Genomic DNA, 17932 nt, shown 5'->3' with positions numbered 1-17932 from the left:
AATGTCCCTACTTTTTACAGTATGCACACTGGTCCTTCTCTGTAGGAGAAGCTCTGTTAGATGACTTTTCCTGAGTTGCCTTTTACTAGGTTGGGGTCCAACCCTTTCAGTTGAACCCCTATCTCAAAACACCTTCCAGGCAACCTTTAGCAGTTTCTCCATATCTCGGACTTCTTCTATCTTTCGTAGCTTCCTTCTTATATCATTTGAAGCCTGACCCATAAACAACAATGTGCTTTACCATCAGCTGATTCAGGGTCTAGATCAGTATACTTGATAGCGGTTTCTCTTAATCTGCTTAAAAAATCAGTGGGTGATTCATCATAATTTTGTCTTATTTCATAAAGCTTTGACCAATTTATAGCTTTAGGTACACCATGCTTTAATCCATATACCACAAGGCTTTGATATCGTTTCAGCCTCACAATTTGTTCTGGTATATTTGGATCCCACCCAGGATTCTCAAGGGTGAATATCAGAGTGACAGTACCTTGAAGTAGTCCGCTGGCTATGTTCCCTCTACTGAGGTTATGATGGCTTATTGACCATTTGTCTCTCAGTGGGATCAAGTAATGTATCTAATATAGAGTTCAAATCTGCCCAGTCAGGGTTCTGTGAGTTAACAGCCTGTTCTACTCAGTTTGCCACTTTATCCAGATTCTCTTTATATTTCCTCACAGTAGTTTTCCACTGCTCTAACTCTATAAGGGAGTATGGGACTTTCACATATATTGGCCTCTGATTGCCAACTGCTTGTCTTAAGGGGGCTTGCAACATTGGTTCTCTTTCTTTCTCCCTTTTTGATCTAGTACGCTGGGCAACTGGGCTACGTTCTCTGAGGGCTTTTCTTGCTATCCTTCCCCCCCTTCGCTTGTTTAAAGAAGCAATAATTTCGTCTATTTCATCATCCTCCTCTTCTTCCTCAGAGCCATTTGAATAAGAGCTGTCTGAGTGCGTTGTGGCTAACAGTCTACCCCGGCTAGACCCCATCCTAGAAAGCACCATGCAAGACCTGTCGCACGTCGGTGACGGTGTCACCTCCCGAGGCAGCTCCCGGCCCTCGGGGTTGCCAGGGTATCTCACAGGCCCGAGAACGGAGGCGGTGCCACCTCCCCTGTGGGAGGTTCCCTCCCCGCCTTCTTTGCCAAAGGCCCTGTCCCCCGGCCCCTCCTCTCGGTGCCGGGGGCTGCGGGGGCAGTGTGCTTTGCTGCCAGGTCCCGCCTTCCTCCTCCTTCAGTGGCCGGAGCCCCGCTGAGCCGCGCCGCCCTTTGCCCCTTTGCGGGGCTGCGGCCTGAGGGGCTGCGGGAGGAGGGGCTGCGGCCTGGCCCGAGCCCGCGCCCAGCGCAGGCGGGACCGGTCCTGCCCTCATGGCAGCGCCGCCCGGTCCATCTCTGATTCCTCTGGATTTTTATATAAAGTACTGAAAGCTGGCTCCTTCTTTTTACCCGTTAAGACTAATATATGCTCTTTCTCCTTTTCCTGGTCCTGCTCACATGCTAATACCAGAGAGAGCCGGGCGTACTCTAACTCTTCAAAAAATCTGTCTCCACGTATTCGGGATATTAAACTTGATGTTAATTTCCGATCTACACTTCCAAACTTAGGCTTTCTCCATTACCTAGTTTATAGCTCGCCACATTTTTTCTGAGAGTCTAATAAGTTTAGGTTTTGAAAGCATAGACTCCTCCCCAATCAAATTCGCCCAGTTTTTCAATATTAATCCCAAAGGGCTACCCCTTGGAATACTTCCATCATCACGTTCAGAAGAGAATGTGCAACCCATTCTAATACCCTAAAATAAATGGCAAAACACAAACAGTTAAGATTTGCACTCGCGGCCCTCAGAGTCACAGCGCAGACGCTGACCAGCCCCGCCACACTCTGCTTGAAGCCAGCAGCACTACAATTTAACCTAGTCTTAAAGAAGGCGTTCCTTCTTACCCACAAATAAAGAGCACGAGGTTCTCCAAAACAAATTTACACCTCACTAAATCACAAATTACAAATCCTCTTAGCACCTACCCCAGATGCTGCACAAACAGAATACCCTTTTATTCCGTCACTCACTCATCTCTGTTCCCAGGGTTCTTGGCTCTGATATCTCTGGACCTCTGCTGGGCCTTTCCAGGGCTGATGGTCTCAGTCCAGGGATTTTCCAGATGCCTCTCCCCTCCTGCCAGGCTCACCAAAACTGTTGCCTTTAGGAGCTGGAACAGAGAACACACAGAGTTAGGGGAAATAAAATAGGTATTTATTGAGAGTCTCTCAAAGGCCATTCCCTGTCAGTACCAGTGCCACAGTGTGGCACAGTGTGGCCCCTGCCTGCCTGCCTGGCTCCAAGGTGGATGTCAAAGAGAGCTTGGTCACATGATTTCACATTTTTATAAACTTCAGTCCATTTACATACAGGAGTCAGCCATCCAATTAAGAGTCTCAAACTGTAAGGTGTTATCTTCCTCTTCTCCTGGCTGGGCCTGCCCTCCTCTTTTCACATTTTTTATACTTAGGGGCTAGAGTATGAAGAAACTGTCCTGAATCAATAGCTGGAATCGGACTATTTGTCTTCATCACCCTAAGCACAATGGAAAGCATACCCAAGCAGAACAGAAAACTTCGAACTTAAGTGCTGATTTCAAATGCCAGTCTGAGATTTTCCTTTCCCATCTACATCTCTGACTTTTCTGATTTGCTCTCTCGTCCAGCCATGGGCCCTGCTGGTCAGAAACACCAACCCTCAAGTCTGACCAGAGAGTGGGGCTCAGTTGTGAATAAAGAACAGCAGATCAGCTTCACTCTATTGTCCTGCTGTGCAAGGCAGGGATTATTGGTGGACTACTCGGTTGGTAATGACAGTGAATGGGGACTGACCCAGGGAGAACCATGGTGAAGAATTTCCATGGGTTTACTGAAGATGCTGGGGTAATTCTACCATTCTCCAGTTCCTATAAATTGGGGCATGAAGTTCAATGTCCTCCCTGCAGCCCTGGCACAAACAACTCCCAGTATGTTTGGAGGCCTGGAGACCAAATGAGTAATCAGAATGATTTTACCCATCTTTGCAAGGGATCATTTGTTCAGGAAAGTGTTTTCATTATTTTCCTGCTCTGGCAGAGGGCAGCAGTGTGATGTCATTCCAATGTCAGCTGAGGAAAGGCAGAAGTTGTCCTTCTTGCTGCAGTGGAAGATTGCAGCTGCAGTGTTTCCCTGAGCTGTACTCCAGGTAATCTCAGTCCCTGTGTCACTTGCAAGGCTCAGTCCTGGCAGCTCCAGGCAGATTTGCTCTGAGGAATTCTCCAGTGGCCCCAGGCCTTGCAGGTGGGCTTTGAGCCTCCCAGTCCCAGCCCTTTGGAATCAGTAGAGCTGGTCCTTAGGGACCTGATTCAGGCACTGCTGGACACTGGCTTTTGGTGCACGCAGCTCCTGATGGACATGGATGGTTCTGGTGGGAGGAGTTACATATCACCCACACCAAGGTAGGCTCACCTGCATATGTGCAGGACCAGATGGAACATTTTGAGGAACAAAGTGGAGCCTCTTATTTCACAGACATGTTCAGAGCATAACTTCAAGAATAAAGAAAGGGCTGAAAAAGCATCTGGTTAATGCTTACATCTTAAAAAAAATTTGCATCTTGAATTTTAGCAGTGGTCAGTGATGTTTAAGCTGCCTTTTTGCAGCTGAAAATCTAGCTGATGAGATCAAACCCAAAGGCATCTTCTCCCATACCAGCACCTGTGACAGTGATGACAGCAGGCTAGCAAGCAGGGCATGTTTTCTAGCAAAGAAACTAGTCCTTTCCTTTCATGCACCAGGGAGATTGAAGTCAGAGTTAAAATGTTGTTAAAATCCTTGGCTGCCACAGAGATTAATAATGTGGTTATTAAGGAAGTGGTTTTGCTGTCAGCAGTAAGGTTTAAGGCTAAAACCTCCCCATCATTTTCTGCTGAAATCTCCAGGCTCTCTATTCCAATTCTCCTCCTGTCTCTAATTTTGCACTGTCCATGCCTCAGGTGCTGATGAATGGAGAGTAAACTGATGAATACTTCAAAACTCAGCTTCCTAGGATGAATATTAACTTGTCCAATTTACAGCTATCATGCTTTCATGAGGATTTCACTTCCCACCAGCTAAGTGCCTCAGAAAAAAACAAATAATTTTTATTTCTGCAGAATTCAGAGTGGCCTGTGGAAGAAGATGATTTTTTTCTGGCATATTTTCTTTCTGAAGGAGATACTCAGTGTGATAGGGCCTGTGATTACTGGGCTCTAGAGTAATGGTGAGCTGCCACAAACAGATCTGCTGACTTCCAAATCCTCTGTAGCTGGGTCCTGTTGTGGAAACAAAACCTCCCCTATTTTGTATGCAAGAGTGGCTGTGCAGTTGCTCTTTAGTTTATTCTTCCTTATTTGCACCTGTAATTAATAGTGGCATTCTTCTCTTCCTGTATACAAAACTTCCGTGGGCTTCTAATTCTTCTTATTTATGAACCTGTGGCGATCTCCAGAACATTAGCAGGCAATTTAAAAAAGGATTTAGAGAATGCAATGAATAGGAGCAGGCAAAAAGGAGCGTGGTATGGCTGAGTCCCTTCTACTGCCAGCTGTGTGCTTATGTCTTCCCAAAGAGACTCTCGCCAGGACCAGGTCAACATCCACAAATCCATGAAACAGAAAATCAGGAGCCTAAATAATGCTTTCCTTGCTGAGGAGGAGAACAATCAAGATGAAGCAAGACTGAGGAAAAGAAGAATTAAAGGCCTGGTTTATGTATTCTGAGGAGCTGTGATTGCAGTTTTGGCAGCTAAAAGGCTTAAAGCTTTAGCCCAGTCTTCTTGTTCCTCTTTTTCCTGGACAAGGGGCTTAAAAAGAAGTGCTGGATTTCAAGTGTTTGTAGGAGAATCCAAACACAGGCATAAGCTGCCAGTTTGTGAAGAAGAAACTGACTGCTTTGAAGCACTCAGCTGGTTTCCCAGTTAATTTCTATATTGAAATAACCAGTTCCATGACATAATGTTGGGGGTTGAGTGTTTTTCTATTGCTGTGTCAATTTAAAGAATTTTTCCCATTATCATGCCAATGGAGCTGGCCGGGTTACACCCAGGACCCTTGATAACTGGACAAAAGGGGTAGGTGGGAGCAGCTTCAGGAGGGGCTCTCGGGCTTTCCAGAGGGGGGATTTGTGTTTCCGGGAGCTCGGAGGAGGATCCCCGGTCTGCAGCCACGCGGCCGAAGGCAGGAGAGCCAGACCCTCTGCGATCCCCTGCCCTGCACCTGCCCCGCTGCAGCCTCCTGCCTCTGCGGACACAGAGAATCACCCGGACACGAACGGTGAGCGAGGAGCTGCCGCTCCAGCCGCTCCCACCCGAGACCGGTGTGGCAGCTCCCGCCCCCTCCCGCCTCCGCTCCCGCCGAGAGAGAGTGTGCCTGCAGCTAAAGAAAGGACTGGAACCGAGTCATCTGTTCTGTTTTGTTGGTAATTTTAACAACTGCTGTTGTTTCTGCTTGTACGGTTAGATATATTAGTAAAAGAGCTGTTATTCCTACCCCCTTATCTCTGCCTCAGAGTCCTTGATTCAAACAATTATAATACTTGGGGGGGAGTGGAATTAAAGTCTCTGTTTCAAAGGAAAACTTCTGCCTTCATCGGCAGACACCTGTCCTTCAAACTAGGACACTGAACTGCAGAATGGTTTTAACAAACTAAAGTCCTGGCTTTGTGAACACTTTCAAGTAGGTGCAGCCAGAAACTTCTTTTCAGAATTATGGACAAGCTGAATGTAATAATGGAGACAGTCCACTGGCTCACGGCAGGTGCTCCTGGTCTGGAGCATGGATTGTGTGACAAAGTGTCCAGTATGGAAAACAATTGCAGAAGCCAATATTTGAATTTTCAGGGAGGCTTCATGTAGCACAGATGGAACACCACTCACTGCACCTAAATGGAATCTGAGTAAGATGAAAAAAAGAAGCTGAAACAGCCCAGAGTCTGCGAGAGTAATTAAACATGATTCAGCAGAAATTCATCACCCGTGAGAGGTTTGACAGCAGGAGGATTAAATAACGAACACTTTAGAAGCATCAGGCACAATCACTTTTGAATGAGCAGGAGCACGAGAACCAGAGTCCAGCAAAAAACTAGAGTTGCACCGCAGTGAAGCAGCAGATGAAAGCCAAGTCTTACATGAAACTCTTCTTAAAAGAAAACACATAGAGAACATCTGGCCATGGACTAGACCTGACAACTTCTTCTCACAGAAGGAAAGAGGAGACAATTGTGGGAAGGTCTGCATTTTATAACACAATCTTTATTTCAGAAATCCAAACTTAAACTTCACTTTTCTGTGATTTTTCCATGGAGTTAGTTGTTGTCTTACTCTCTACTTTATTATTTTATTTGTTTTAAAATCACAACTTTGTGCATTAAAGTTTCACAGAAATAATAATGAAAAAAAGAAACAACACAACATACCCTCCATCCTCCCTTCTTTCATTTGGCACAATATATTTTAAATAACTACATGACACAGAATAAGCAAAACCACAGCTGGAAGCCAGTTAGAGAGATGAAGTCACACATGAGAAATGAAGTTTTGAGACTTATCCTTGACAGTGTGAAATGCTATGGAGCTTTTATCTCTTGCAAGTAAAACCTTCAGTCTTAAGGATATTCCCAGGTATCCGGATGGATGTGGGCTGCAAGACAAAACCTGAAAGAAGCTCAGGATACAGTGGCTGGTGCCAGCAAAGAATTAAATCATCTGCATGCTAGGTGTGCAGACAGAGAATTTATCAGGAACTTTAAAAACAGAGCTGCAGAAAGTAGAGCAGTGCTCAGGGTAGAAGCAAGTGCTTTTCCAGGATCCTGGAGGGTGCCGTTTATTCAGCTGTTGTTTGACATACACGCTCAGATCGGGGCTCGAAATCTCTCGGTTCAAGAGGTTCCACGAGAACCTTTCCTAATCTCGACTCCCTCCTCAAGGAGGGAATGAGCTCCTCTGGTCCAGAGAGCGCCCTGCTTTGAATTCTGTGCACAGACATCCGGAACTTTCTGGCTGTTTGCTCCTCTCTCTGGCCGAAGAGTGCGCTGTCCTGAGGATTCGCACATCTCAGTGTGGCTTTGGTGTCAGTCGGTGCTTCAATGTCCTGCACTTTTATTGTCCCGTCGGGAGCCCTTAATCCTTAGCACAGTTTGGGAGGGCGGGAGAGCAGCGGGAGCCGGCAGAGCCCGGCTCGGTTCGGGGCATTGTGGCATCACCTGCGCGTCCGTGGCAACCGTGGAATTCCCGCTGCGGCTCCGCGTTTGTCGCAGCTGGTCCCAGCCCTGCAGTTCCTGCGGTGCCGGAGCCGCTGCCCTCCGACCGTCCAGCTCGTCGTGCTGGAGGAGGAGCAGCATCGCCACCGCTCCAGGCACCGCCGGCAGCCTGTCCGGTGAGTTCTGCGCTTCCACTGCCGCTTGTTGCTGCTCCAGGCTTTGCCTGCTTTAACTCAGCGCCGTTCGAGTTTTTAAGATCACGTTCAGGTTTACCCTTGAGTGGTGTCTGGCACCTTCAAATGTTCTGGCACCTTCAAATGTCCTGTTCCAGCCCTGCCATGGGAGGGATACCTTCTGCTCTCCCAGGTTGCTGCTCCCAGCCCTGTCCAGCCTGACCTTGGACACTTGCAGGGATGGGACAGCCACAGCTGCTCTGAACAACCTATGCCGGGGCCTCAGCACCCTCAATGAGGAGAATTTCTTCCTCATATCTATTCTAAATCAGTGGCTTGTTCTGAAATATTCAGCATATATTCAGAAATTTGCAAGAAGAAACTGACACAAGTTTTTAATGACACATCAAACACAATTCCTCCAACAAAAAAACTTTCTTTGCTGTTTTGTTTAATTATGGAACTCCTCTAAGCCATTCCATGGGACTGATTTTTTTTCTTTTTTTTTTTAAGAGAAATAGCATGCTTTTTGAATTTATCCCCTTGTGTGCTAGTAAGCTATTGATACCTATTTTAACAGAGGATATTGCATATCAAAATCTTTAGCATTCCCAGGTGATACTATTCAGATTTGGATTTCGCTTTTCCTGATTTTCCTACATCTTTATGCAAAACTTCCGTGCACATTGTGAAAGACTTAGCAGCCTTTAATCTCACAATTGTTTTAACAGACAGGCAACCTTGTCTATTTCATCTACTTAAAAATCATAGTACTATCATTTATCTCCCTTAGAATTGGTTTGAAGAGAAGCAGAGTTTGCAATCTGCTTAGGAGAATGCAGCTCAATTTACACAAACATAACAGTTTTTTATTGGTGTTCTGAAAACTCTGACATGGGATATTCTGCTATATATATATTTATTTGTCTACAATATTCAAGCTTGGAGGACTAGCAGTACAATTCTGTTTTCTAAAGCCCATGTCAAATTGCAGTTGTGGTGATTGCTCAAGTGGCATGGTAGTGACACTGTGTAATTGCTCATGAGTGGTTAAAAGCTTAATATTTTAGAGGGTTGACAAATAAAATAAAGCATGTCTCTGCTAGAGGCCTTAAGGGTTTTATAATGTAGAACAAACTAATCTTTGATGCTTATCAAGTAAAAGTATATATGGTTAACTATGTTCTTAATTCCCCACAGTTTATAGACTTTGAAAGCTGTATTTTCACCACCATGAGCTCACAGACTTCAGTCAATATCTCTTCTGGGGAAGCTAATCGGTGAGCCCAGTTCTGGATTTTTGAGTCTAGCAGTTCATTTCCTGCTTTTGTGGCTTCTTTATTTTCTAGATGCCTGAAATGATGCAGTTCAGGCTGAGGAGGAACCAGATATGGTGTGATACATGCAAGTTGTCATAGAATCATCAGGAGGCAGAGAGAGTTTCTGCCAGCACATAGGAATCCTGCCCAGGAGGCACAGGAGGGTTTTCACATTAATTGAGGTGGTAGAGCTTGGCTTTAAGTCTTACCCATGACCCCTGTGTTTTATAACTTAATAGGGGTTTGATCTCTAGCACAAACTATTTGTCTCTCTTTAGTCTGTACACAACTGCCAGTTACATAGGAAGAGCCAAATTCCACAAATAAGGACTTTGGTTAGAAAATCAGACTGCAGTCTGCTCCTTCAGCTGCAGAAATTTAGCAAAATGACACTGCTAGGTAGTAAGAGAAAGAACATTTCTCTCTGTTGCAAAGTTACTCTGCATTTTCTGCCAGCTGTGGAATTGAAGCCAGTGAGAAGCTGGATTTGTGCAATGGTCAATGCTGAGTGTAACCATCAGACTTGTGAACACTGAGAATTTAGGTTTTGAACTACAAAATATCTTCTGGAGTGTAGGACTCAAGAGCTATTTCTCCTGCTCATATGCTTTCTTGAAGATTCTTAAAGTCTTGCTAAAAATGTTGCCTTAGATAAAAACTACATTTGGTAAAAAACATGTTTTAGTTCAAAACCAGGAGTTGATGAACTAGTAATACATGAAAATAGAAGTAGAAAACATTTTCTGAAATTTGTAAGACTTTAAACAATGCATGTTTTGAAACTTTCGGTGCTTTATTGTAGTTTTTTCTTTGAATCTTCAGAGAGCTTTATGGTTGTAGCACATCTAGTTGTTACATGAAGATGAAAGTAAAAATCTCCAAGTGGTAGTAGGAAGCTTTCATAAAGTACTGCATCTGTGGGCCATGCTGTGATAATTATGGAAAGTATCGCAGAAATAAAAATTCTTAAGTCTAGTTTCTATTTTATTAGAAAATGTTTAGGTAGACAACCAAAATGAAGTGGTTTACATAATAGTAGTTCAGCAGTTCTGTCACTGGCTGGCTGGTTTTTTTTTTGGTTTTTTTTTTTTTTCTTTCTTGGTTTTTTTTTGTTTTTTTTTTTTGTTATTTTAAAGTTTCTACCAATTGCATTGTGTGTTCAGAAGCTGTCCATAAAATGCTATTTAAAAAAGATGTCTAATGCTTTTTTTTCTAGTACATAATATAATATTCTCTGTTTTAATGCTCTAATATGCATTTTTCATTGCCATAGCATCCTTAATTTGCTAAGTCCTGTGGTGTCATATAATTTTTATATTTAAATATTTATCGTCTGCAGCTAAAAATCTGAAATTTTATCCTTTAATAGTAGTAATGTCTTTAAAGGCAAGACTTAATCTAAGTTACCAATCCCCTCCTTGATGGCATTTGTGTCTTTTTAGCCAGTCAAAGAAAAACACCATGAGCCAACCTGTCATTTTGGTCATGAAAAATGTTTATTGTGCCTATACATAAATGTAGAAGAAAAGTGGTCACTTTTTGTATTTAGAAAGATCTATTAATAAATGGCAGTACAATATCATTTCTATAAAAAAATGCTTCATGTAGACAAAGGTACAGTACTTTAGTATTTACATTTCTGTATTATATGATACCAATTTAGTGCTTAATTTAATCCTATTTCTTTTATTGGTGTATTTCACATTTATTGCCCATAAACTCTTGCAGTTTTGTGTGGAAGAAACAGTTACTGCAGTCTTTCTTATGTACTTAAAATAATGTAAAAACCAGCATATATCAAATAATGTGAACACTGATTTTCAAGTCCTGGAACAATTTAAAAGTTTCCCAGTTTGAAGTTACAATAATTTAACATAAATTTATTTAACTAGTTAAGAAATATGTTTTAATATCCATACATTTATGTATGTGTGCATATTTATGTATGCGTATATATATAAAATTATTATATTTATATATATATATGCAAATTGTATATTCTATGTTTAAATTTTTCGCTAAATATACAGAAACTTGGTTTTGCATCTTTTACTACTTGGAGTGCTTGAGGGCTGATTCTGCTAATTTCCAGGTGGATTTTTTTATAGCTGAAATAGTAGTGGAAATTAAGATAAAACAGAGTAATTGGAGGACCAAACCTTTAATTTTGTTGTGTTTGTGATCAGTTGCATGTCTGTAGTCTGAGTGTGTGTATCTCTGAAGACATAGTATGTAAAAGAGAGGGTATTTCTACATCTGTGAATTGTTTCACGACAGAGATGGTTTTGAGATGGTAACTCATGTTAAAAAATGAGACTTACTGTGGAGGCAAAAAGCTTGCCAGGTATTTTATTTTAACTTGTATAATTGGAATGATAATTTTAAGATACCTGGAAGTTAATTATCAAAAATTATGGAAGTTCATTATGGAAAATTAAGATACTGAAAAAGAATAATGAACACATTATGCTGAAATCAACTTTGTTAATCCAAAGTGCATCTCTCTTTCAAGTTCCTGCTGCCATATCTCACATATCTTGCAAAATAAGCAATTCTATATAATCCTTTCTTCAAAGAGCAATGGTAGATAAAAACTGCAGAAAGTAATTTTACTTATGTGAATGCTGAAAACTCCTGGTCCATGCTTGGGTAATTGAAGTAAAGAAACATTGAAACTTTAAAGGAATATTCATGTGTTTTGAAAATACATTTTTCAGATCAGGCAGTGATATACAAGGACCTCCTCAGGACAGAAATCAACCAGAAATGGACACCATTGAAGATCTGAGAAAGAAACTCCAGGCACTTGAGAAAAAAAACTTGGATTTAACCAAACAACACAATCAAGATGTAAGGAGTTTGTTTGCTTGCTTGCTTGCTTGCTTTTACCCTTGAAATAAATGTAATTTATTTCCTTAAATGCAATGTGTTTCCTTGAAATAATCCTCTCATCAGGTGAATCAAAATCACAGTCACTAGTTGGAAAATAAGAAAGCAGCAGCACTGCACAGACCTCTCATGCCTGTCCACGGGAACTGATACAACTTTTAGTGTCATTGTTAATTTTTGAAGGTGTGTGTAAGAAACTGGAGCACTACACAACAGCAAAGTGATGCAGGAGAATATTTTTCACCCCCAGCTTTGGAATTCTCCATATAAGACATTGTTTGTTAGTTTGAGTGTTTTAATCATGGTAATTCCAGGGATCAATTTTAGAGAATCACCCCACCATTGATGGAGCAACGGGAGCACAACAAGAGCAAATCACTGTTTAAGAAGTAGGAATCTCTAAAAAATGGATATGGAACAACAAACTTTGTTTATTGGCTGCATTTAATCTAAAACAGATGAATGAGCACCCACAGCAGCTGCCCCTAACAAACTGCTAATGGCAGTATTTTTATTTGTAGCAGTAATCATAATTCAAAATAAAGAAAATTTTAACAAAGTATTTTCTCACTGCTCCTTCATTTAGGTACTAGTTTGCCACAAGAGCATCAGGGAGAACCTTTTTAATGGGATTAAATTATTTGCCAATAATTGTGCTCCTGTTAATAAGGATGCTGCTGCTTTGTAGATGTTGTGAAGAAATGCATGTTTTACTTTCCACCTTCTTGCATTCAAATGGCTTCAATGTGGCAATTTCTGGCAGCAGTGACTAGACTATCTTTCTTATACCAGATAAGAGCATTTTTTTGAAATGTTTTCTTTGTTTTGTTTGTAGTGTTTAATAGCATTCCGCTTGACTGCTGAACATCATTGGACTGAAGTTTGTGTTTCCATAATGAGTTCCTAGGTGTCTGATAATCTAGAATCCCACCATGACTGTTTTTCTAGTTGTTAAATACAGTTATCAGAGAATTGCCTGTGGAATACAATTATAACTTTTATTGTCTTAAGGCAGAAGTATCTTTCAGAGAACAGAAAGGTATGTTTAAGGTACATGAAAATGGTATAAGAACAGGATCATTTTGCATTTTAAAAGAAGTGTCCAGAATGCAAAGTTTCAAGATTGTATTTCAAATTCAGACCTGATAAGACAACAGCTGTGAATGTAATTTCTGAAATATTTATTTTCTAGATGTCACACTATGAAAAAGAAATAATGAAATTAAGGTTAGAACTGGAGAGAGGAGAGGCTCTTCGTCGAGTTATGGCGAGTGAAGTGTCCTTTGCTAGAAAAGATGTTCAGGTGCAGATGTATTCTGCAGAGGATGAGCTATGTGAGGCAAAAGCCAAGCTTTTGGAACTGCAAGGTAAGTTTAAAACAGACATAAATACATGGACCAGAGGCTACATCAGTCCCAAGTCATTCAAACAAGCAGAGATTGCACAAAGTTTCATGGCTGCTATGTTTTTTGGAAGCCTCTTATTTTCCCATGTCTTACTCATCTGCTTTTGCAAGCTCCTAAGAGTTTACAGAGCCCTTGCTGTCTCATGTGAATTAAATATAACCTGCTAAACCTATCAATCCCTCTTTTGTCTCTTGCTCCTTACCTTCTGTTACTCCTTCCTTCAGTGTGTACAGAATTGGAATTAAGGGGTCCCTCTCTGCACCCTGCTTATCACTATGTCCAGCAGTTCTTCCTTTTTCATTTCAGGGGGGAAAACAAATAAAATCTAGTCCTGCTTATTTGTTTGCACTCTTTCCAAAAGCTTTTCATTGTTTTTATCTAGCCTCTTCGTGATATCTTTGCTTTTCTTTTCATATATATAATGTGTATTATGACAGTAGTATGTGGAAAGGAAGGGGTTTACCAAGACATTCCTTTCCCCTACAAGTTTTGCATTCAGAAACTCAAATTTTCTTAATCGTTCTCAAAGAGAGAGAGTTTTCTCACATTTAAAAGCCGGGGTGATGCATTTTTTATTACCTATGTAAGTATAATACTCTTTAAATTTAGTATAGGAGATGTATTTATGACCCTTTGGTGTCCACTGAAAAGACTGGAGCACTCCTGGAGTTTGTAACCTTCAAGGATAGAAGGAGACTCTGAAACTTGCAAGTGCACTTACACTGCCAGATTTTTTTTAAGATAATAAGAAATCTGCATTTTCACTCATTTGGAGAGCACACAAATTATAAAAATCTTCTTACCTGATTTTAATCAGCTGGGTGTCACTTGCCAACATTGTTGCATAGCCAAGGAATGCAGGTCTCCTGGTACAAATGCTCTCCTTATCCTGTGGCTTTCCTTACACAAGCTGTACTTGTAACCAAATTGTATAAATCACACAGTTTAAAATAATAACAATTTGAAAATTATATTATAAATCATATTATGTAACTTAGGACAAGGTGTTCAGAAACACAGTCGTTCAACACCACACTTGCTATTTGGTAAACAAAGTGCCTTTTCTATGCAAAAATTCTTTGGCACTCAGTATTCTAGGTATGGGAACTTTTAACTTGTCACACTATTGTTACATATTTCAATATTACAGTGATTTAATTTAAATGTTGTCTGTAACATTATACCTGACTAATATTTGAAGAGTATGAAGTGTTGATTTCAGTTGGTGGTGAAATATGTCCAAATGTAAAGGACTCCCTTCTGTGGCTAACAGTGCATGTGTTTCCTAATAACAGTGAAAGGGAGATTGTAGAATAAATTTGTTTAAAAACACACCCTAGTAACTATAATGATGACGGGTAAAATATCTCTGCAAATATTTGTAGCACTTCAAATAAAGTGCTGCTGTTTTCCACCATTTCCAAGGGCAGGATACTTGTTGTAATGTCCTCTGCCTACTAAATATTAGTATCTGTAGTCAGGTGCCCTGTGTTTCAAATAAGCACTTAAGACAAGAACCACACAGTCATGAGTACTTCACATACATACCTTTGTTAATGTTAACATTTTTGTAATAGCCTTTTCCTGCAATCATAACCACTCCAGTTCTGTGCATTTCCTTGCTTTTTAAAATTTTCTTTCTCTGAACAGAACCTTTGCCGGTTCGCTTTTTGCCCGAAGCAGCTTATTCACGTCCTCTACCTGCTCCTGCTTCTCCTCCTGATGGTAAGCTTCCTCTTCAAGCAGTTAGAGTCACTTGGATATGGGTTCCTAGGCAGTATCTCCCTTCATGGTGCACACCTTCTGTAGGCAAATAACAATAGTAATTAAGTGCAAAGATAATGCAGCAATAAAGTGAGTACTATAAGAAACCTTATGAGACTTGCTTCAGAGGAGAAACAGGGTGACAAAAGTTAATGCAGGGATTAAAGTTTTTGTCAGGGCGACTGTTAAAATAGTTTGCTTACTGGACTGAAAAAATACACCCTAGCAAGTACAATGGTGAGGAGTAAAAGATGTCTCTACATATTTGTCTCACTTAAAATAAAGTGCTATTGTTTTTTAGCACTTCCTAGCCTTCCATTCCAACCATAACTGTTTCAGTTCTGTTGCATTGCCTTGGTTTTATTATTTACATTCTCTGAAGTTAATTTATTTTCTCTGGCAGATTCTGTTCCAAGTTTCTTCATACCCCGAGGAGTCAGAACTCCTGTTGCTCCTGCTCCTGATGGTAAGTCTGCTTTTGAAGTAGTTTTAGTCACTTAGATGTGGGTTCAGAGCCAGCATCTCCTTTCATGCTGCACAGTTTCTCTAGGCAAATAACAACAATAATTATTTGTAAAGATAATGGAGTAATAAAATTCATGCTAGCAAAAATGTTCTGAGACATTTTTCAGGAAAGAAAGGGGGTGGTGAAAGCTTACACAGGAATGAAAATTTTTGTCAGGGCGACTGTAAAATAAGTTTGTTTACTGGATTAAAAAAATACAACCTAGCAACTATAATGATGAGGATTGAAAGATGTCAGCACATATTTGTAGCACTTCAAATAAAGAGCTGTTGTTTCCCATCACTTCCTAGGGCAGAATTCTATTATCCTTTGTCTATTAAAGATTAATATCTATAACCAGTTGCTGTACCCTTCAAATAAGCACCTAGGACAAGAAGCAAACAGTTATAAGTACTTCAAATACATACCTCTGTGAGAGATACTGAACAGCAAAAGTAGATACTCTCTTCACTTGTTTGTTTTTAAATTCCAGCAAATTGGAGAGAGCTTAGTGATCAAGTTTTTACCAGCGGGGCAGAAAGTGAGTTTGACCCGAGTTACAGCCGACATTTCGGACCGCTGCGACCTGCAACCAACGAAACCACAGATTTGATGCACTACAGAAAAAGCGACACTGACTTATATGACGTTCTCTGGATAACTCATGAACCAAGTCTGCTTAACATCCCCCTCCCCAGTGGCAGGAGTGGCAAGACTTACAGTTTGCAACGACCAACAACGACCACGTATGTCCAAGTTTGCCCAAGTGGAATCGAAACTATCTCATGGCTGGATGATTCCTCCCGTATTAGGCCATTAAGTACTTTCACCATGTCCACTCCCTCCTGGGAAAGGATTAGAGCTCCAGTTGGTGCTCCAGTTCATCCTCCTGCTCCAGTTAATGCATCCTTCAGGGGCAGACAACGCAGAGCCCGTTCTTTGCCTCCATTCAAATCTATCAGCCAGGATAAGTCATCCAACCCCAGAAGTACTCAGGACATTTAATTGTCGGAGTCTTGGCTGTGACAGTTTTCCTAAGGAATATCTCAGCTTCAGAAGGGAAAAAGTCCTAGAAATTAAAAAAGAGCTAATTAAAGTACAGCTTTACCTACCTTTGTATTGTAGTTCAGTGTATATCATTTGTCCGTAATTTCATATTTTTATGAAAATGTGCATCCATATATTCACATTTCTCTGTTTCTAATTATTCATACACCAAAACAATTTTTAAACTCTTATTCATTGCAGTTGTTAATTTTTATGTAGTACATTTTAAAATGTTATAAACCAACAACTTTTGGGTAGTTTTCCTAATTCTTAAAAAAAATCCACAAGCCCTTTTAGTCTCTGTCTCTTAAAGTTTTTTCATACATGTCTATTTTAAACCAGGACTACAGTACTTTAATAGGGTTGAGAGGGGTCCATGAAATGTACACCAGTGATTCCTCTTGTGGAATGTCACAGCCCTGCCATGAGTCGGTTTTTTTTTTTTTTTTTTTTTCCCTGCTCTCATCAGCTCAGCTGCAGACACACATTTAGTTGCAAACTTAAGACAGATGAGCAAAATAAAAACCATGTGATGGGCCTTTGGAAGCACCCTTGCTGATCTTTCTGCTTTTTCAGTTGAGCAAGACTCTCATCCAGGCAGACAGATTGCACTTACTAATACATAATCATTTGGCAGGAGCTCTGTTGATTTCTAGTAAGAGCTGGAGGCCTTTATCTCCTCAGGATGTTTTGGCTCTCCCACACTTTATTGGGTTTTGGCTGCAAATACCATTGCCCTTGCTTTCTTATCTACAAGTACCGTGGCTGGGCCATATTCCAAAGGCAGTTTGGTCTGGAGTTTGTGAATGAACGAGACCCTTATCCAATTCCAAACCACATTTAAAAAATCATAAAAAAACACTTCTCATACTTAACAAACAATTGATAATTCAGAAGTGAATGTAGAGCTTAGTCACACAGTGAAAAGGAAGGAATCTTCCAATGGAATCGTGTTTAAGAGAGTTTTTGTTCTGATTCCCACTCATAGCTGGTACTGAATGTGTCAGTGTCTTCTACCTGCCATAAACTGTTTTGCTGCAGCAACCAGAGGCATCAGGATAGAGAGAGGCTCAACTGATTGTATGAACAGGAGCTGCTCCAGGGGAAAAGAAGAAATAAACTCTTACTTCCCAAACCCATCTCCCCACAGACTCCAGCAGGATTCCTCTGGTTCCCAGAAATATGCAGAAATAAGGCTGAGAAGACCATCTGAATCTATGTGCTCATGCCCTGGATCTTCCTGATGCCATTTAGGTTTTTCCTGTTTTTTCTTTCCCCTCTCTATTCTTTCGTTCTCTCTATTCTTCACACATACATTTGTAGCTCTGTGGCCTATTGTATTAGTGACTAGTTTTCCCAGTACATTTCCACAGCGTTTCCCTAAGCAGAAAGACAAATTCCAGTGCTCCAAGCTGGGAGGGGTACAAGGCCCCAGTGCTATCTTGGTTCTTCCTGGGAACCAAGGTTGAGAGCAATTCTTCCAGATACCTTTCCATGGACAAAGCCAGTGCTGAAGGGGGGACTCCAGAGAAGGAACTTGACCTAGGGGGGAATTGCATAACCACTTGTCCTCCTACC

General features: G+C 41.0%; 1 protein-coding gene across 1 annotated transcript; it reads left to right on the top strand.

Annotated features, from left to right (window-relative positions):
- The first annotated feature begins 7216 nt into the window (after nucleotides 1–7216).
- Nucleotides 7217–16430, top strand: LOC130264932 (uncharacterized). Its single transcript, XM_056513602.1, has 7 exons — nucleotides 7217–7427; nucleotides 8625–8704; nucleotides 11461–11593; nucleotides 12825–12999; nucleotides 14689–14763; nucleotides 15206–15268; nucleotides 15801–16430. The coding sequence occupies exons 2-7, from the start codon at nucleotides 8658–8660 to the stop codon at nucleotides 16310–16312; spliced, it is 1005 nt and encodes a 334-aa protein (XP_056369577.1). The 5' UTR covers nucleotides 7217–7427; nucleotides 8625–8657; the 3' UTR covers nucleotides 16313–16430.
- The last annotated feature ends 1502 nt before the right edge of the window (nucleotides 16431–17932 follow it).

This window comes from Oenanthe melanoleuca, chromosome Z (assembly GCF_029582105.1).
Source record: "Oenanthe melanoleuca isolate GR-GAL-2019-014 chromosome Z, OMel1.0, whole genome shotgun sequence".
Taxonomy (NCBI): domain Eukaryota; kingdom Metazoa; phylum Chordata; class Aves; order Passeriformes; family Muscicapidae; genus Oenanthe; species Oenanthe melanoleuca.
The sequence above is the reverse complement of the archived record's forward strand: the minus strand, read 5'-3'. Positions and strand labels throughout refer to the sequence as shown.